Source organism: Heterocephalus glaber, unplaced genomic scaffold (genome assembly GCF_053883595.1).
Source record: "Heterocephalus glaber isolate CG9 unplaced genomic scaffold, H.glaber_assembly_v1.0 deba00001479, whole genome shotgun sequence".
In the NCBI taxonomy this organism is placed as follows: Eukaryota; Metazoa; Chordata; class Mammalia; order Rodentia; family Bathyergidae; genus Heterocephalus; species Heterocephalus glaber.
This window is the reverse complement of record NW_028258316.1, coordinates 5,036,067-5,056,195: the sequence shown is the minus strand read 5'-3', so window position 1 is coordinate 5,056,195 and position 20,129 is coordinate 5,036,067. Positions and strand designations below refer to the sequence as shown.

Below are 20,129 nucleotides of genomic sequence, written 5' to 3'. Positions count from 1 at the left end.
ATTCTTAGAGTAAGGAGAAGCGCAAAAAAAGTTTTAGGCAGGGACATGATTTAAGGTGATCTGCTTCAAAGAGCTCCCTCTGGCTGCTGTATGGAGTGTGTGTGTGTGTGTGTGTGTGTGTGTGTGTGTGTGTGTGTGTGTAATGTAAAACTGGGGAGATGAGCCAGGAGTCATTATAGTTGCCCTAGTAATAAATGACATTGATTGGGCTGAGGTGGTGGCAGGGGAGACACGTGGATGTGGAAATAATTGGTGGGTGCTAGACCTGGTCAGCCATTGGTATCACAGCAGACTTCCGGTGCTGCCTCTCTAGAGCCCCAGGGCCTACCTCTGGGCTCGGAAACCGTTTGTGTAACAGCCCCCCTTGGTACACACAGCTGCTTCTGGTGCCCACTCCTGTCCACGGGGCAGAGAGGGGCGCAGGCCTGGGTATCTGGAGTCTTGGATTCTAGTCCTAGCTCAGGTCTGTCTGGGGGGGCTCAGTGGCCCGGAAGTGATCATCACCAGGAGCGCCCAGGCCCACATCCTGGACAGGAATAAATAACAGGATGTTGGTAAAGCACTCAGTAAGGACCAGTAAAGCACCCAGGCAGGTTTGGTAAGCAGCGCAGGCTGGGAGGTTGGGGAGCTGGTGTGACCAGCATTGGCCCCTCCGAGATCAGCTGCTGTGAATGCTGGTCCTTCTGGGGCTTCGATTTCCTCCTGTGTAAACAAGTCATCATTATAAGTCCCGGGCGTGGGTCTAGAGACACTCCTGAGGTCTGGCTCCTTAGCTGCCTGGCTGGGCTATGCTGGCTCAAAGGACACGGTCGCCCTCTTATGGCCACAGCCCAACTCACCAGATGAGCCATTCCCTGACTTTCTCGGCGCTGCGTCCTCCTCCAGGCAGGGAGGAGGCGAGGTCTGGCTGCCTGCTTACTGGGGGACCTTTCGGACGCCAGCACTTCTGTCACCGACCGCCTGGCAGGGTTGGCTTTCTTGACAGCGTAGATGTGAGTCTTGCTTAGGTGAAGGGAAAGCTGTCGTTTTGGAGATTTATGAAACGAAGGCCTGATGGGTGTTCAGGAGGCACCCGGCTTGATCTTCCCGATAAGAGGTCTGTAGCAGGTGTGGTCGATGCAAGTTATTTCACTTACTCCTATTTAGAGCCCCTCTGCGCGGAGAACTATCTTAATTCCCTGAGGTTGAAATTCAGTTTATTGTAAACCTGGCAGGGCGAGGGGAGGCATCCGGAGCCCTGTGCGGGGTGGAGCTGGTGGCTGTGTTGCAGAACCCTGGGGCTCCCACTGGGACGGTAGGCAAAGGGCTCTCCTTTCTGTTCGTTCAGACAGTGTTTTCTGCAGATCCCCCACGCCCAACCCCTTGAGCGCTGTCGCACAAAATGTCAGACCATAGCGGCTTAGAGTTGGACGGACACTGAGAGGAGGTTCCAGTAGGAGGCAGTTTGGTAAAAAGCCAGACACCCTCCAACTTTAGATTGTATTATTCCACAAGAGCTGCCTTGCCAATAGTAAACATGGCAACTCGGCTCCTTCCTTCCTTTTAAGTAAACTTCATGGTTGCCAATAGTCAACATGGTCTCCAGTCCGTGAATTCCCATTGGCGGCTGCTCCGAATCCCCGCCCCCTTCGAGCGTCCGCGGGCGTGGCGGGCGAGCTGCGCCTGCGCAAACTATTGGCGCCAAGATGGCGATGGAGATGAGGCTTCCGGTGGCGCGTAAACCCCTCAGTGAGACCCTGGGGCGCGATACTAAGAAACACTTGGTGGTGCCGGGGGACACGATCACTACAGACACGGGCTTCATGCGGTACGTGGGAAGTTGGGGGCCCGAGGACACAGGGAGCGGCGCGGCAGTGGGGCTCTGCACGTGGGCTGCTGGCCGGAAACCCAGGCCTCTGTTCCCCTCGTGTTTAAGTCTCCGGGGGGCCTCGCGCATCTCCTGAGCATCCCAGTCGCCGCGTCCCCCGCAGTCCCTGCGTCTAGCGAGTTCGTCTAGGGCCCGAACCCTCCTGATTTCTTCCGACCGTGGTTTGGATCCTCTGCCCGAAGTCCAGATCGTTTTGGGGGGGACAGGGTCTCTAGATTGATTCCCTAGTAACACACACGACTCATTCATTCACTCATCCTTTCAATATACATTTCTGTTTTGTATGGTTGAAGTATACTAGTGAACAAAGTGAGTCTGTTCTAGTGGAGTTTATGTTCTAACAGGAAGAGAGTCAAATAAATACTGTAAGTTATTCAGAACATTGATGATAAATGCAGTGGGCAAACAAGTGTGGGAGAACATGGTGGGAATGGCGGCCTGGGAAGGGACGTGCTGCTGGGGAAAGACGAGCAGCTTCGAGTGAGACAAGGGAGATGTCCACCGAGCTCCCAGGAGAAAGTGCGCCTGGCTTTTCGGGCAGGTGCAGCTTGTTGAGCTCGGGCACACTGTTCCAGATGGTTGCGGTCCCTCGGGCGTTACACTGATAGCAGCTCGCTGTGTCCTTCTCTTGCCGCAGCGGCCATGGAACGTACATGGGGGAAGAGAAGCTCATCGCATCTGTGGCCGGCTCTGTGGAGAGAGTAAACAAGCTGATCTGTGTGAAAGCCTTGAAAACCAGGTGAGGAGAGAAGGTGTGTATTCTGTGGGTATCACCGCCTGCCCTGTCCTGTTGTAGGTCTGGGGTTGTGACTGCGACTACAGGAAGGGTGGGAGAAATCAGTGCCGGCTTCAGAGTTTCCCTGTGTCACCTGCCTGCTCTGAGACTTGGTTACCGCCTCCTCGGTGTGAGGGGAACCATGACCTGTCTTGGAGGATCTGTTAGAATTCAGAGGTGGTACGGGCGAAGTATAACACAGGGCAGAGGACCTAGCTGTGGTCATAAAGGTTAGCCACGAAGGGAACTGTGGGTTGGGACAGAGTGAATGAGGGATGAGCAGGGGTGAATAGTTGCCTGCCATGGTAAGCATGAGGTGTTTGGCTTTGTGAGATCTGGGGTCACCGGAAGGGATGGAGCACAGGAGGGCTGTGATCTGACCTAGGGGTTTACTGTCTGAGACAGGGTTTTGTTATGTTGCCTAGGCTGATCTGGATGGAACTTATGGACCTAATCGATTCCCCCTGCTTCAGCCTCCTGAGTAGCTGGGACTACAAGAGCAAGTGCCTGGCTTGAGTTAGGTTTTTTTTTTTTGGTACTAGGGATCGACCTCAGGTCCTTGAGCTTTCGGAGCAGGCGGTGGAACCACTGAGCTAAATCCCCAGCCCCTTGACTTAGGTTTTAATCAGGTCATTCTGGCTGCTGAGGGGAGTCGGAAGGGATGGGGTTAGTGTAGGGAACCATATTCATCATCTGCAGTGATGACACCTTGGACTAAGTGGGGCGTGTTTGTTTTTGTTTAAATCATAAAAGAATATTGGATTTTGTATTCTTTGGGGTTTTTGTTTGTGCTTTTTCAGACAGGGTCTTAACTGTGTACTTCAGGCTGGCCTTGAACTCACTGTGTAGCTCAGGCTGGCCTGGAACTCATGGCGATCCTCTTGCTTCAGCCTTCTAAGTGCTGGGGTGACAGGCGTGCGCCACCACACCCAGTTAGGGTTTTCTATACACAGGACCATGAGTCCTCTGTGAGTAGAGATGGTTCTACTTCTTCCTTTCTGATTTGGATGCTTTTTATTTCCTGTATATGTTTTCAGGGGAAAGCCCACAGGATTTGCTGCTGGACTTGTCCCAGAGCCGGAGACAGGAATCAAGAGTGACTCGCCAGGGTTTTTGACCTGAGCACCCCGGGGAATGGGGTCATCATTCCCTGAGCTGGGGATGACAGGGAGAGGAGCAGGGGCTGCTGGGAAGCTTCCTTTTGGGCCCATGTTTGAAAATGCCCTCGAGGCATCTAAGTGGCAGCAGCAGGAGCTAGTGGAGTGGAATCTGGTATTTTAAAGCTGTTGAATCAGATGAGCTCAGCACGGGGTGAGCAGGGCTGGAAAAGAGACTTTGAATTAGAACAAGGAACCAGGGCCTAGCAAGTGAGCAGTGAGCCCCTTGAATGGTGGCCCGGCTCAACCTTCTTCCTTTCCCTTGGTCGGTGCAGAGCCCATCTGTGTTCCACAGGAAAACACCCCAGGCTTTCTGCTGTCATGAACCCCACAGAACAGGTATGCTGACTAAGGGAACCACTTGCAGTGAGCGGCTAGTGTAAGGAAAGCTGGCGGAGACTGTCCAGGCAGGAATGCTGGCGGCATCAGTGTCTGAGGATAAGGCCACGCAGGGGAGTTACATCAGTCTGCTAAGCGTGGACCGTCCTCAGGTCCCTCGTCCCATTTAACTGAAATCTCCAAGGGTGACCTTTTGTTTTATCTTCCAGGTACAACGGTGAAGTAGGAGACATTGTAGTGGGGAGAATCACGGAGGTAAAGTTGGAGTCAGATCAGTCTGTACAAAGTGAAGGCCGCTGATGACGTAAGGAGTGGGGCAGATGGTCTACATGTAGCTGTGTTAAAAAGGCATTCATTACATGGGGCTGCTTTGTGACCTCTAGCTTGTTATATTTGGGATTATTGACTCCCCCCCACCCCCACCCCCGTCCCTTTGGAGACAGGATCTTGCTATGCAGTTCAGGCTGGCCTTGAACTCACTGTCACTGTGTAGCCCAGGCTGGCCTCGAACTCCTGGCCATCCTCCTGCCTCAGCCCCCCCAGTGCTGGGATTACAGGCATGCCCACCAGGCCTGGCTGTTGGTCCCTTATCATGTGAGCTCTTCCCCTGGAGCGTGTGTCTAGGTGTGGACCTTTCTGTTTGCAGGTTCAACAGAAGCGGTGGAAGGTGGATACCAATTCCAGGCTGGACTCCGTCTTGCTGCTCTCGTCCATGAACCTTCCGGGTGGAGAGCTGGTAAGGGTCTGGCTGGGTCCTGAACTTCACTGCTGGCTGGCTTGAGCTGTGGCGCCCTCGCTGCCCCTGAGAACTCTGCCTGATGCTGAGCTTGCGCCTGTTACTCTGTGATGAGATTTGCTGCCTGCGTGTACACCTGGCCCAGGTCTCAACGCAGGCAGCAACTGGTGTGCGGTAGGATCAGAAGTGGCCTTGGGACGGGATCTCAGAAGAGTGCTGGGGAGAGGCGACTTAGATATTGGTGCTAGCAAGTTTCCTTTTCTGGGTGTATCAGCTCTGCACGGTGGGTGTCCCTGAAAAGTTGTCTTTAGATTCGTTTTTGTGATTTGGTTGGCATTTGATGATGCCAGAGCCTCAGCCGCAGCCTTCTGTACAGGGCAGGGTTCAGCCCAGTGTGTGCTCAGAGAGGCTTGCTGTGCTGGGCTGTGGAGCCTGGAGGAGGCTGCGCGTGGAGCTCCCCAGGAGCTTGCAGACCAGCAGGGGTGGGAGACGACCGAACCACATACCTGGCAGCAGCAGAGTAAACAAGCATGTGTTACAAAGAGTGACTGATTTCAGTGAAAAAAATCACACATGCAAGACTTGATGCCTGAGGGTGGAGAGAATTTAAATGAGCCCAGGGACTCGGAGAGGAAGCGAAGCGTGGGAGCAGACACAGCAAACAAGGCGGCCTGGGGAGCCTGGGAGGGTTTGGGGGAGCAGGCAGGACGCCTGAATGTTCCTCAGCAGGGAGGACGGAGGTGGGGGAGAGGGCCTTGCAGATGGAAAGTCGGGGTGCCTCGGTTGCCCCTCTTACCATAGTTCTTAGGGTTTGAGTAGCACGATTGGCTGCAAAGATCCGAGGAAGTGACCGAGACACAAGCGGTGGGAAGAGGTGAGGAGGTCTGCGGGGATCAGCCTGACACCATTGTCTGTGTGTGTTTCAGAGGAGAAGGTCTGCAGAGGACGAGCTGGCCATGCGAGGTTTCCTGCAGGAAGGGGACCTCATCAGTGTATCCTGCACCAGGGCGGGGCGGGCTCGTGCTTGTGTCTGCGACAGAGGAACTTGTCATCCTCTTGGCCCTGAGTCCTGGTCATGTATCTGGGCTCTGCTGTGGACCTTTCTCTGGGTCACATAACTCCTGGTAGCCTGTGTTGAATTTTATCCCAGGGAGCAGAAAAGCTGTTTCCATGCCATCCAAGGGAAAGGTGTGGTCATATCCATGTGCTCTTAGCCACCTAGGATCCAGGGTGGACGGCTGGTGACGGGGTGGGACTAGGCAGGCAAGGGAGGCTGGATGTGAAAGCGGGCACCGAGCCTGTGGTTTGCTCCTTCACCGGCCTGGGCAGGCCGAGGTCCAGGCAGTGTTCTCCGACGGAGCAGTCTCTCTGCACACGAGGAGCCTGAAATATGGAAAAGTAAGTCCCGCCTTGCTGTTGCTGTGTGCCTGCCAACCAAGGCTTCTGGTCCATTTCCGCATCCCCGGAGCCCCCTGGCATGCTGACCCTGGCACCTGAGGACCCACAGCTGGGATCTCCTGGCCCAGTGGTTTTCCCCAATCTCAGCTGGAGGAAGGGGCATCTTTACCCTTCACTGCCTGGGGCCATGACTGCCGTCCCCCTCTCCCCGGGGCATGATGCAGTCTTTGCCCATAGCCCTGTCAGTACCCTGGTCAGTGAAGTGGATTGTGTTGCCAGCAAAGACAGGGTCATCCTCTGAGTCTCTAAATGAAATTCCGCTGCTCTGGGTGAGCTTACACTGTCAAGGCCAGGTTTTGCAGCCCGAAAGCTTCTAGTTTCTTGACTCTTTAGGGAAAGCTCTTCCCTTGGTGGAGGGGCGGCAGCCACCCGTGTTCGTGTGCTGGAAGTTGATGTGCCGCACCGTGCGTGCTGACACTCGGGTGGGGCTGCAGACCCTTCCTTGCTGGATGTGGCCCTGGCTCACACCCAGTTCTTCCCAGGATGGGTATTTCGGGTGAAGGGGACGAGCTTGGCTCATGGGACAGGACGGTGTCCTTGTCCAGAGGGAGTGCTCTGGAGCTTTCTGACAGCTGCCCTGGGTTGGCACATGATGGTAGGAAGTGACAGAAGGGTACAATAGTGGCCCTTTGAGATGTGTGAACAGCCTGGGGAATCCGGAAATGTTTTCTGCACGAATGTATACAGGCTCTGTTCATATGTGGGGACGGCCGATAAACAGAAAGTGTGCCAAGCTCACTGTGAGCGGGTGTGTACTCGGTAATCTGCTTGGCATAATCAGGCCGCGTGCACAGTGACACTGCCCATGCTGTTTCTGCAGCTAGGCCAGGGGGTTCTAGTCCAGGTCTCCCCCTCCCTGGTGAAGCGGCAGAAGACTCACTTCCACGACTTGCCGTGCGGTGCCTCTGTGATCCTGGGCAACAACGGCTTCATCTGGATCTACCCGACCCCAGAGCACAAAGAGGAAGATGCAGGGGGCTTCATTGCAAACCTGGAGGTGAGGAAGCACCACTGCCGTGCTTTGGGCACAGGCAGGATTTGTTGCTTTTTCCCTTTTTTCCTTTTTGGTACTGGCATTGGACCCCAGGGCCTTGCACTGAGCTAGCTCCTAGCCAATTTAATATTGAGACGGGGTCTGTCTAAGTGGTCCAGGCTGGCCTTGAACTTCCGACTCTCTTCCCTCAGCCCCCGAGTAGCTGGGATTACATGCACATGCCACCGTGGCCGGGTTGGAATTTGCTGTTTTTTAAACTACAGTGTTGTGCCATTTAACGACCAGGACCTGTTCTGAGATGTTGGTGTTAGGTGACTTTGTCATTGCGTAGAGAGAGCGCTTACAAACTAAGAGCGTTGCTAGGGGCTTTAATTGTAGGAGACCAGCGCTGTCTGGTCCGCCAGTGACTATAAAGTGTCAGTGTGCAGTGTCAGACTGCGTGTCACTGCTGCAGCCCAAGTGAGTTTGGATTTCCATCAAGCAGTGGCATGACAGCTGAATTGCCTTCCTTCTTCTCCAACTGGGGACTGGCTTGTCTTTGTCAGCAGAGGTGGCAAAGGTGCAGGGCAACAGCCAAACAGCCCTGGAGGAAGCCACACTCTTGTCTTCTCAGAGCAGGCCGTCTGTTCCCATGGAGTCCCAGAGCAAGGCCGTCGAGTCATGAAAGGTCTTTTCTGTGATGCACTGGGATGACTCTTGGGTGCTGTTTGCAATTCCCCTCCCTTCCTTCCACATCCCTGCAGCCAGTGTCGCTGGCTGATCGAGAGGTGATGTCCCGGCTGCGCAACTGCGTGGTCTCACTTGTGACTCAGAGGATGATGCTGTACGACACCAGCATTCTGTACTGCTACGAGGCTTCCCTTCCACATCAGGTGCAGCCCTGTGGGTCTCATCGGGGTTGCAGTCGCATGTCTCAAGCACTTTTACCAGGTCCCTCAGGGGAGGGGGAGGTCTGTCCCCAGGAACTTGGAGTATTCTCAGTGTCCAGTGTTGGGCTGAGGGTTCTGGGTGGCGCTGGGGGTGTTGGTGGGACTCTTTTGTGACAGACAGCAGCCCTCTTGACTTGGTCTTCTCTGTCCCAAATTCCAGCCGTCTTTTTAATGAATGTCAGAATAATATCTTTGTTCTTGTCAGCTCCACCCCAGGGAACCTTGCTGGTTCCTTAAGCTGGGTCTGGCAGGTCCTACCTGCTGTACTCTATCCTCTGGTGAGGGGACAGAGCCCAGAAGGTCGATGTTGACCTTGCTTGGGCTCTGTATTTCAGTTGGTCTGCTGGTCTGCTTCTGGCTGATATCTTCATTGTCACACACCTTATCTTCCATCTTTTTCAGATCAAAGACATCTTAAAGCCGGAAGTAATGGAGGAGATTGTGCTGGAAACACGCCAGAGGCTTTTAGAGCAGGAGGGCTGAGGAGAGGCTCCCAGGCATGGGACTGCCTTGCTGGAGCCGTTCTGGCCAGCGGAGAGTCTGCTTGGTGGTCCCCACACGCAGCCCAGGGAGGATCCGACAGACTCAGGACTCATCTGTTCCAAGCCCCCAGGCCAGGCCTGCTTTCTCCCTTTCTGGGACAAGGGGCCTGGCGAGGAGCAGTGCTTCCAGCCCCTCAGGCCTGGTAAGTCCTAGCTGAAGAAAGTCATTTCAGGTCTTTTGGATGCTCAGTGTCCCAGCCGAGTGGCTGCCCCTCCTGGAATAACACGGAGATTCCTTTGTCCTCCCTCTCTCATGAGGCACAGTGCCCGTGAAATTGCCCTGGTGGAAAACGTGGCATCCCTGACCCCCAAAGGGCCTCCACTCCACCTTCTTTAAGGCGCAAGTGTGACCGGGGAGTGTACAGTTGCTAAAGTTAACCTGGCAGACGAATGGAAGAATAAAGTTAACCTGGCAGCCTTTGCTTGGTTGGAATCTCATTCCTCACGTGCGATCCTTGAATGACAGGTGTGAGGGACCCGCACTGGGCTGCCTGAGCCTGCGCTGCCTTCCAGGGGGAGGGCGGCTTGTAAGAAGCTAAGTTCTGATGACAGAGAAAATGAATGTTCTGGGCCCATTGTACTTTTGGGTGCTCTGATAAATGTGAAGAAAACAGTGAGAAAAATGGGAAATGCGAAGCTGTTTTCCTTTCCTAATTGAAGTAGGACACATTCACAATTAGGGTTAAAGATGAAAGCAAAGGGCTGGGGATTTAGCTCAGTGGTTTCGCCGCCTGCCGCGCAAGCGCAAGGACCCAAGTTCGATCCCCGGTACCAAAAAAAAAAAAAAAAAGATGAAAGCAAAATACTGAAGTTCTCACCGAGGAATGCTAGTATTCCTGTGTGTTGTATTTCTAATGACTTTAGAAATGGTGCCCTGACTTAGATATTGGGAACAGTCTTTTAAAGGCACCATATATGCAAATGTGTTTTATTTTACATCTCTGGTGAACTACTTTTTGATATTTCCAGTGTATTCAAGTTGGTTTCTGTTCTTGTAATCTGGGCAATAGCTGGATACCATTTAAGGAGGACTCAGATATAACTGCCTTCTGGCTGGGGATCTCCTATTCTACTTGGCTCTTCACAGGCTCTTGCCATGTAGTCCATGCTGACCCTGAACTCACTGTGTAGCTCAGGCTGGCCTCAAACTTGAGGCGATCCTCCTGCCTCAGCCTCCCAAGTGCTAGGATTACAGGTGTGTGCCACCCACCACTCTTGGCAGCAGGAGTAACTTTGAATACTGCATTTGACAGTTTTTAAATACGGTTTGGCCTTTGTCATTGGATGGCATGTTTCTCTATAACATTACTCACTTATCTCACTTTTGCTGTATCCCGTGTGGCACCTATTTTGAGGAATTTGCAGACAGCACAATATTCTCTGTCGTGACTTGGGGTTGGCTCCCCTGTCATTCTTGAAAACATTTCCCAGGGTGAAATATCTCCTGACAGAAGAGAATGCCAATGAGTGGGAGCCTGAGTCCCACCCAAGCTCCTGTATCCTCCTCGTCTGGCTCTCCTAAGCTGCTGGCTTGGGCCCTTCGTTCAGTTTCTGAACGGTAGTGATTTCTCTTATTAGTTACCCAGTGGAAACAGTCTGAGAGCATCTTGTGGTGAATACTTGCTTCCCATGGCCCACTAGAGGGCGCCCTTGTTAAGTCATTGTAGTAGGTGTGAGACCTTAAACAGGTATTTACACCACTTGAACTTTGCTTTATAAAAGAACAAAATTAGACCAAACTGAATCACTTTTAAGAAAAGTTTAAGAGATTTAGGCAACATTCTATCAGGCATTTGCTCTGCTCTGGATTCTAGTTTTAAGTCCTTCAAAGTATTCTCCAGTGTTAAACAGGGATTAAAAATGTATACTACGTGTCTTGGAAAAAATACAGCCTGGGATTGGGTCACCTAGAACTAGGAACGTCAGGAGTGAAAACGAGATTAGGGATGAGTCAAGTACAGCTGACTGCTCCAGGGCCTGCATATCTTTTGCCTAAGATCAAGTCCACTTTCATCCTCATGGTGACCTAATAAAGTAAGCAGCATGACATCCTACTTATAGGTGAAGAAATCAATTCAGCAAAGTAAGGTGACTGGCTTGACTAAGCCTGTAAAGAACGGTGAGTCAGGAGCAGACCGAAGCTCCAGGAGGCGTCGTAAAGGTGTCCTTTGGAGGACACTTGGGCTGATGAGGAAAGGTTATGGATCTAGAAATTTAATTTCCAGCATTGGAAATTGTTCCTTGGATTGTTACTTGGTTTTTTTTATTTGCTTGTCCCTTTCTCTGTGTGTGCTCCATGCTTGTGAGGAAGTGCTTTTCCCCCTAGCTGCTGTATCCCAGCACAAGAAGTGTGTATTACAATGAATACCTGATTTTCTTGCTCAATTCTAAGCTAAACCAGAGAATAAAGAATGCAGATGTCTGGATAGGGATGCAGCTCAGTGGTACAGTCCTTCCCGAGTGTGTATGAGGTTCTGGGTTTAATCTCTAGTACTGGAAAGAAAACTAAAATCAGATGTGAGGAAATTAATAAAGCATAAATAGGAATAAAGAGTAACGTCTTCAAAACAAAAATTAGAGCAGTAATCAGGATAAATAAAGAGGAACAAAAGGCATTGAAGTTGGAAATCCCAGTTCCAAATTTGTGCACAAGTTTTCATCATACTTCACATTCATATCTCCACGTGACTATTTCCTCTGCTACTTGTACTGTTATGGCTAATGCCGTGTCTTAGTCCAGCAGGAATATTTCCGAAATACTTAGCTGAATGTGTAACACTCTGCAGCAGCGGTGCCCTCTGATATCAGTAGCAACTTGTGAAAAATAAATTGTCGGACATTAATTCGAGTTACTTGATACTGGATGGTGCAGAAGAAAAACCATGGGTTTTGAAGCAAGGTCAGGCCGGGTGGTAGTGACTGTCACACAGTGGTCGAGTGACCCCCCCACCTGAGAAGAGGAATATCACTCCCGGTCCAGGCCTAACTGGGCTGCAGTGTTAAGTGAGATCGGTCCTTAGCAGTGGGTGTATCCGGGTCAGATTCTGCACTAGGGGTGTGGGGAGAGTTAAGAATAGGAGACCAGATGCTTGTTAGTTGCAGAAGTTGAGTTACAAAAGGTGCTACAAAACCCCAAAGTGGACATTTCTTCGGCTAACATCAAGGGTGTGTTTGTGCAAATGTGTGTTCACTTGTGCAATGTTAAAGGTTCCTTCTAACACAAACATCTACTAGGGTTGCACCTGTGCTGCGAACAAACGCTATTGCTCTTTCCCGGTATTCCCCCAAACAAGCCATTGACTTCGTTAGCAACAGTCGGATACCTGCTTTCTATATCCCCCGCGGGCCAAATTTTACCCCTTAAAGAGGCTTGAAGTATTCCAACTCCGGGTCTGGGAAAATCCGATCCACAGTTTGCCCTCGCTCTGGCTCTCTGTCAGTCTCACTGCTAGTGCCTGGGAGACAGTGGCCGACCCGACGCGAAGCCGGCGAGAATCCACCGGCTCCCAGGAGGGCGGGGCGGGCGCTCAGGAGCCAGACCCGGGGCTGTGAGGACCACAGCTCCCGGTACGCCCCGCGGCGGCGCCGAAGGCAATTGGCTGGCAGCACTCGCCCTACTGCTCACTCCGACCAATGGGGAGGAGGAGAGGGGACTGAGCCGGATTCCTACCGGCCAATAGCAGTGCAGAGGAGGCGGGCGCTTCCTTACCGCTCACCTTGCGCTCTGAAAAGCCACACATAAAAGGTCGTGCGGGCCCTAGGCTGTCGCAGGCGGTGACACCAGAGCCAGCAGGCGCGGCGACGTCCCGGGAAACGGGCTCCGGGGGTGTCCGGGTCCCCACGAGGCGGGCTCCTAACGTCGCGGGGGCGGGGCCGGGGGCGGGGCCTGGCCTCGTTGTGGAGCGGCTCGTAATCCATCATGGCGGCTGAGGGGCTCGGTGTCTGTCCCTGAGCGGCGCCGGAGCCTGAGCCGGTTTCCCGTCCTGCGGCGGACGAGCTCCTCGGTGGTCCACGGCCTCTGCTGGCAGGGGGAAGGCTGGGTGCCTCGGCGGAGCTCGGGGGATGTAACTGCTCGGCCGCGGCGGTGGGGGCGTCCGGAGCCGGGGGAGGGGGTGTCTCGGACCGAGACCCCTGGGCTGCGGGCAGCGGAGGCGACCGGGCCTCCTCTCCCCTGTGACGGCCTCCTGATTTCGGGGCCGCGAGAGACCTTCGTCCCTTACACCCCTGTCCCGGATCGGGGACACCGAGGGTGGTCTCAGTTTCCCCCGACCTGGGACACCCCGTTTCCTGAGGCTGGAGGAGCGTCGACCCCCGAGTAAGCCCCCCATGACCCGTCCCGGCAGCCTCCTCTCCCCCGCGAGCCGCCTTTTGCTCCGGATCCCGGCCCCAAGTTTGGCCACAGAACCCCCCATTCAAATCCCTTCCTGCTGTCAAGTGGCCTCCCCTGTCCCCCAGATTATTCCCGCGAGTCTGTAATGCCCTGACTTCTTCCAATGTCACCTACGGCCCCCCTGGACTCAGCGAAGCCACAAACTTTAATGGAAAGGAAAAGTCTGGATTGGTTTCACAGGCCTTTTAAAAAGCGGACTTAAAAGTTGCTGGCAACGCATTCCTGCCCAGTCTGACTGGAGAGCAAGCTTCTGTGAAATCTGAGTGACCTGTGTCCTCTTCCGGAGAGCAGCTAGGGTGGAGAAACCAAGATAGGGGAATGGTGACTTCCACAGGAAAAGTTTTGGAGAAGCATCTGAAGATGGTCAACGTTTCCTTTATGCTTGGGAATAGAAATGAATTTAGTGTCCTTGGTACTTTTCAGCAACCCCTGTGAATATTTCGGTTTAAGTTTTTCTTCTCGAGAAAGAAACTCAGTACGTACAGTATACTTAAAATCAAGAAACTTTTGGGTTGCAGCGTAATTAAAATTGATACACTGTGGAAATCATTGGAACTCTTGTTTACATGTGTCAATCTGAACTCTGCTCCCTTTTTTTGTGGAAGACATTTTTCTGAGATTAGCCTCAGTTGCTGTCTTGGGGAGCTGCAGTGAATGTGAAAGCCCACTGACTGTTCTGGAAGATCTTGAACCCTCTTCTGGCAAGGGGTACCTATCATTGCTTTATGGGGCAGCAGCCTGGAAAAGTTCTTGGGGACCAAAGAAGGCCGAGTTTGCCTGCCCTGCATTTTATCAAAGGAGCAGGGAAAAAGGAATCATCGAGGCATGGGGGTCCACACTGCAATGTTTTTGTGGAACATGGTGAGTGCTTTTTTAAGATTTCTGCTCATGTTTGTCCTTATGCATTCAATTTAGGCCATCAAAGAACTTCCCGAAATGATAGTACTTCTTCCTTCCAGTTCTGCTTAGCTTTTTTGTTACTGTAGTTGTCTCTTAATTCCTGGTGGAACTTGTTTTGTACCAGAAAATGATGGCTTTATTCAAAACTTGTTTGAGTTTATTTTTGGCCTGGTTCCACTTCTAATTTGCTGATGATCTAGGACAGGCCATTCTACTCTTCCTTGGGAAGAGTCATTTTCCTTGGGAGTTTGGACTTCATTGGTTTCTTAAGATCCATACTTAGTTCCGGCCCCCTACCCTAAGTGTCTGTGTGGATGTTTTGCTACTTTGGGCAGAATTCTCATCATATTCTCAAAGTGGTTTGTGCTCTGCAAAAGGTTTAGAACCACAGATCCTAGTTGACACTAATATCCTTGACCTTTTCAATTACTGCGGGAGGAGGACTTGAAAATCTTCACTTTGGAACTATGTGGGGAAGCAACATTCCTCCCGGAGGATGCACAGCTTCTAGTTATGTAACCTTCCCTCCATTGATGGCACTTTCATCTTCCTCCCTCCCTGTATGGAATGACACCACGCCACCACGCCTGGCTGAGCTTTTACTTTCTTCTTCTTTTTTACTTTCAGTACTGGAAGTTAAACCTAGGGCCTTGAACATGCTACTCAAGCAGTCTACCACTTAGCTGTATCCCCAGCCCTTTTTAGAAAAGGTCTCACTGGCCAGGTGTGGTGGCGGATGCCTGTAATCACAGTATACTTCGGAGCCTGAGGGAGCCTGAGGCAGGAGGGTCGCTTCCAGTTCAAGGCCAGCCTGGGCTACATAGTAAGACCTTATTTAAAAAAATAAAAGGTCTTAGGTCTTACTAAGTTGCCCAGGAGGCTGGTCTCAAATTTGGCATCTCCTGACCCAGTCTCATCAGTAGCTGGGATTATAGGCATGCACCATCACACCCAGGTGAGATTTTGCTTCCTTACAGAAAGTATTCACTTCAGCTAATTAAATCTAGGTACTGGGTTTTACTTACGTTGAAACATTAGTTCTATTTTAGGGTTAGGGTTAGGCAGGTAAATGTAATTCACTATGATCTTCCCAAATTCAGGATTTGAAAAGGGGAAAAAGGAATTACTTATGTTTTGACTAGAGATGATTATACAGCCTTAGATAGTAAAGATTGATACAAACGTTTTGGTGAGTTTTGGTTGAATCTGTCAATTTAAAATGTGCATACCAGTGACCAAGTAATCTCAGTGGAAAGCTAAATCTTATTATTGGCAACGCATACTGCCAAAATTTTAGCCTTACCATGAAAATCAGGTTTTCAGAGAACTTGTATCTGCCACTGTCATATAGGTTGATGTTAATATTTACAGATGTGAGGGGCCAGGGATTTAGCTCAGTGGTTCTGCCACCTGCCTTGCAAGTGCAAGGTCCAGAGTTCAATCCCCAGTACCAAAAAAAAAACAATTAGCTTACATAGTTTGGGGCCAGGGATTTAGCTCAGTGGTTTTTCTGCCTGCTGCGCAAGCGCAAGGACCCAAGTGTGATCCCTGGTACAAAAAAAAAAAAAAATTTACAGATGTAATATTTTGATATTTTATAATGAAATGTTTTATTTGAGAGACCTGCATAAGTCCATGAGTCAATATTTTCTAAATGATCAACACATGATATATAATTACTCACAGGTAAAAGGGCCATTCAAAGTACAAAATGCAGTGGTAGACTTTAGTGTAAGAGAATACAGAGATGTAATTTTAGTTAGAGTGGCTAGATAGGCCCAGCTGGGAAGGCAGCATTTGAATATAGACCCAAAGAAGGGAGGTGAGAAAGTACCATATATAGAAGTGTGGGGCAGAGCATTTCTGGCAGAGGAGATCAGGTGCAAAGGTCCTGAGGCAGAACTTGTGGCTTCAAGAACAGCCTAGAGGTCGGTCAGTGTAGTTGGGGCAGAGAGAGGAAAGGAGGGCTAGAGGGGTAAAATGGGGAGGGGCAGATGCCTGGCGAAAAAGAGGGGCTTGTTGGTCACATCAAGGAATTTGACCTGTGTGCATGTGGGTTGGGAAGCCTGTGGTGAGTTTTGAGAAACAGTAACAGATATGTGTTTCCATAGACTCTCCGACTGCTGTTTTCTAGGGAGAGCAAGGGAGGAAGCAGGGATTCCACAGTGGGGCCCTTTCCACTTGGACCGGATGGTGGTAGCGGACCTTTCCACTTGATGATGCTTGGACCGGATGGTGGTAGCGGATGGAGCATCAAGTTCTGCAAATATCTGAGGATGAAGCCCACTGGATTTGCTCTTGGTTAGATGCAGGATGTCCAGAATTTTAGACTATGTAACTGGAGGAATGAAGTTGCTTTTTACTGAAATGGTAGCTGACATTTTTATCATTGGCAGCAAATACAACCAGTGTTTGTTTTTTGAGACAGGGTCTCGCTGTGTAGCCCAGGCTGACCTCCGACTCACTATGATCCTCCTGCCTCAGCCTCCTGAGTGCTGGGATTGCAGGTGTGCACCACCACGCCCACCTAATTGTTTTCTTTGAAATAGAGGACTGGAGTGTTGGGGATGGTACAGGAAGTGAACAGCAGGAGTTTCCCTGTGGGCATGGAGGTGACTTTGTCTGCCTGCTGGGCCCATGAACTTGAGTTCAAGGAAGCAGCCCAGGCTGGAGAGAGAGAAAGGTGGAGTCCTCAGGGTATAGGTGTTTTGTTTTGTTTAGTTTTTGTTTGTTTTTTGTTTTTTTGAGACAGGGTCTCACTATGTAGTCCAGACTGGCCTTGAACTCACAGGTAGCGCAGGCTAGTCTCGAACTCACAGCCATCCTCCTGCCTCAGCCTCCTAATTGCTGGGATTGCAGGCATGCACCACCATGCTGGGTGGTATAGGTGTTTAAGTTATGAGAATGCATGCAGTTGCCAGGGAGAAGTCTCCACCTACGAACTTTTTGGGTTTTTTTGTTTGTTTTTTTTTTGGTACTGGGGATCAAACTTGGGTCCTTGTGCTTGCGCAGCAGGCGGCGAAACAACTGAGCTAAATCCCCAGCATCCCCAATTTTTTTTTTTTTTGGTACCGGGGATCAAACTCAGGACCTTGTGCTTGCGAGACAGGTGGCAGAACCACTGAGCTAAATCCCTGGTCCTGTTACAAGTTTTTTTGTATAGGAGTAGTTTGAATTTTTTGAGTGAAAGTTTGCATGGGAATTATTATTATTATTTATTTATTTTTGTACTGGAGATCGAACTCAGGACCTTGCACTTTTGAGGCAAGCGGCAGAATGCATGGGAATTATTTTAACTCATGTTCAAGCTTTTTTTTTTTGGTACTGGGGATTGAACTTGGGACCTTGCGCTTGCGAGGCAGACTGCGGAACCACTGAGCTAAATTCCCGGCCCTCATCTTAAAGTTTTAAATCTTGTTTCTTCAGATTTTTTTTCTTACTAGGTCAAAAAGTTACAGATGAAAAAATTGCACACAGTTTTTCCTGTTTTTCTTGATAGTAAATTTTAAAATATAAAATCATACTAACTTTAAAATTTTTATGATGCTTTTCTAATTAATGCTTAAAATTTTGAAGCTTTTTTAAAAAGTTAATTTTGTATTTTGAGTTAGTGCATCTATGTCCTGTAAGATATTATTTGCCTGTCTTACTTATACCAAATGTTTTATTACGAGCTTACCTGAAAATGGTCCTATGATATTGTTTACTATCAATCAGTTGAAAACAAGGGTTGTCCAATGAAACTTTAAAGTAGCAGCAACAGGAACTTGATAAATCGACACTGTTAATTCTTCACTTTAAATTATGCGAAGTATCTATATGCACATACATTAGGAGGCAGGAGAATGCTATTAAGATTTATAGGCCTTGCAGGAGCTGGGGATTTAGCTCAGTGGTTTTGCCACCTGCCTTGAAAGTGGAAGGTCCTGAGTTTGATTCCTGGTACCAAAAACAAAACAAACCAAGATTTATAGGCCTTAAAGTTACATCAACTAGATTAGTAAAGAGGTTGGTTGGAAGGATTATAATCCATGTACTTATGTGAGGGATTGGCTTGTGTATGAACTGTGAAAATGCAAAATTGTGTGTGTGTACATTTTTATAGGTACATCATTATTTCCCATAATCTAATGCATTTTGTATGGCCTTCATATTATTCATGAAACCTGGTTGCCCATTTTAAGAAATATACTCGTTGCATAGAAGAAAACATTTCTTGTGAGTAAGTAAAGGAGAATGAGCAAAGATGATTCAACCGAGAGTTTTGTTTTACCTGGTTTAAAAGAAGCTCCTGTCAAAGAAAGTGATGAAGTTGGAGGAGATGTGAAAGCGTTTCTTGTGGGTTATGAACTCCACGCACTGGCATGCTTAGAAGAGGGTTGCACATGGCAGCATTTCTCAGGTGGGAGGGAGAGGGATGCGTTGCCATGGTTGTGCTGGGAGTTACACCCTTGGAAGCGCCTTACCTGGTCCAGGGCGAAGAGATTGAGTTGCCACTTAGGAGGGTGGGACACTCCTGCAGGCCTCCTCTCGCCATATTCTCCTGCAGGTTGTTGGCCCTTTGGCCTATTTTCTCTGTCATTTTGGTAGTTGCCCCCCAGACTTCGCTCCTGTGTTCAAAACTCACCTGTCTTTCACCACTTTGCTCCAGCCCCCTCTGTGTGAGTAAGTATTTGAGAAAAACAATGTACAGGAGGGAAGAGTTAATGTGGCTCACGGTTTCAGACTGTGGCTGGCCAGCTCCCCTGCTTGCAGAAGCCCCTTTTCTGCAAGGGCTGCTCCCCTAATGCGGCCAGGAAGGAGAAGGGGGAAAGGCAAGGAGCCCAAAGGGGCTGGAGCCAGGACAAGGCCCCACCTCCCAGGTTTCCATTACCTGAATAATGTTGTCAAGTTAGGAGCTTATGGGCCTGGCATGTAGCTCAGTGGCACTGAGCCTGCCTCAAAAGTGCAAGGTCCTGAGTTTGATCCCCAGCACTGAGAGAGAGAAAACAAGGAGCTTATGAGTGGGTCAGCCATTGGTGGGTTAGGGCCCCATCTCAGAACACCTGAGACCTGCGGGCGACATTCTCCATCTACACGGCAACACCCTCTTTCCGGAGACCATCTTTAGCTTGTCTGCTTCTTACTCATTTTCTATAATTTAATGCTTTGGTGGCACAAATAAGCAGGTCCTCACGTGCTGTGCAGTGTGTCCTAACTTTTCTGTGAGTTGGGTCCTCGCCTGAACTGTGACCCACCTCATTTTCCGTTGCTCAGCACGTTGCTGAGTACTTAGCCCCTCAATAAAAACTTCTTGTTTGGTAAGAATTCTCCTAAGTGGACTAAGTAAGAGATTGAGCTAGTTATCCATTTACAAAGAATGAGAGACAGTTACTAGGATTTCTTTTTAAATCTAGAAATATACTGGGATTTCTTTTCCAGTGAGTATACTTGTGTACATTTCCTTTTTTTTCCTTTTATTGTGTCAAAATGTACAAGAAGGCGATCAGTTTAAGCACCCTAAGTACACAGTTCAGTGGTAGTAAGTGTATCCACAGTGGTACAACCATAGCCACTAGCCATTTCTAGAACCTTTTCATTCCAAATAGAGACTCTGAGCTCATTAAAAAATGACAGCATGGGGCTAGGTGGGGATTTAGCTCAGTGGTTTCGCCGCCTGCTGTGCAAGCGCAAGGACCCGAGTTCAATCCCCAGTACCAAAAAAAAAAAAAAAAAATGACAGCATGTTTCTCCTTGCTCCTGTCTCCTGATAACCTCTGACACACCTTCCCTCTCTGAATTTGCCCACCCTGAGTGCCTCGTACACAAGGGCCAGCCTGATGCCACTTTCTGCAGTGGGACACAAACACAAGTTCAGTTCTTCATACATTTGATTGCATATTATATATTCTTCTGTGGTTTGGCTTCTTTCATGGAACGTTATTTTTGTGTGATCCATCCGTCCGTGTTGCTGCATCCGTAGTTTGTTCATTTTCATCGCCGTTCAGTATTCTGTTATGTAAATAAATACTCAAGGATTTACTTACCCCAGCCATTACTGAA

At 50.0% G+C, this 20,129-nt stretch overlaps 3 protein-coding genes across 5 annotated transcripts in view; all 3 read left to right on the top strand.

Moving 5' to 3' along the window:
- Positions 1 to 893: 893 nt before the first annotated feature.
- Positions 894 to 9,235, top strand: Exosc2 (exosome component 2). 2 transcript variants are annotated; one of them, XM_013073903.3, is made up of 9 exons: positions 894 to 1,096; positions 2,505 to 2,606; positions 4,348 to 4,393; positions 4,785 to 4,874; positions 5,801 to 5,866; positions 6,204 to 6,272; positions 7,153 to 7,329; positions 8,070 to 8,198; positions 8,658 to 9,235. In XM_013073903.3, exons 1-9 carry the CDS (start codon positions 1,038 to 1,040, stop codon positions 8,736 to 8,738), a joined length of 819 nt encoding a protein of 272 aa, XP_012929357.1. In that variant the 5' UTR covers positions 894 to 1,037; the 3' UTR covers positions 8,739 to 9,235. The 2 variants fall into 2 exon arrangements, with proteins under 2 accessions (XP_012929357.1, XP_004849162.1); XM_004849105.3 differs by lacking the exon at positions 894 to 1,096 and adding an exon at positions 1,646 to 1,807.
- A 4,055-nt stretch (positions 9,236 to 13,290) lies between these two features.
- On the top strand, positions 13,291 to 13,389 carry LOC147826048 (uncharacterized). The gene has a single exon (XM_087183044.1). The coding sequence runs from the start codon at positions 13,291 to 13,293 to the stop codon at positions 13,387 to 13,389; it is 99 nt and encodes a 32-aa protein (XP_087039170.1).
- A 479-nt stretch (positions 13,390 to 13,868) lies between these two features.
- Abl1 (ABL proto-oncogene 1, non-receptor tyrosine kinase) overlaps positions 13,869 to 20,129 on the top strand; it is a 152,644-nt gene continuing 146,383 nt past the window's right edge. The window contains exons 1-2 of one of the 2 annotated variants that reach the window (XM_087183043.1): positions 13,869 to 14,048; positions 16,222 to 16,388. In XM_087183043.1, the coding sequence (XP_087039169.1) occupies positions 16,304 to 16,388 (85 nt within the window). In that variant the 5' untranslated portion in view covers positions 13,869 to 14,048; positions 16,222 to 16,303. The remainder of the gene's footprint in view (positions 14,049 to 16,221; positions 16,389 to 20,129) is intronic. The other variant, XM_013073699.3, reaches the window with a different exon arrangement.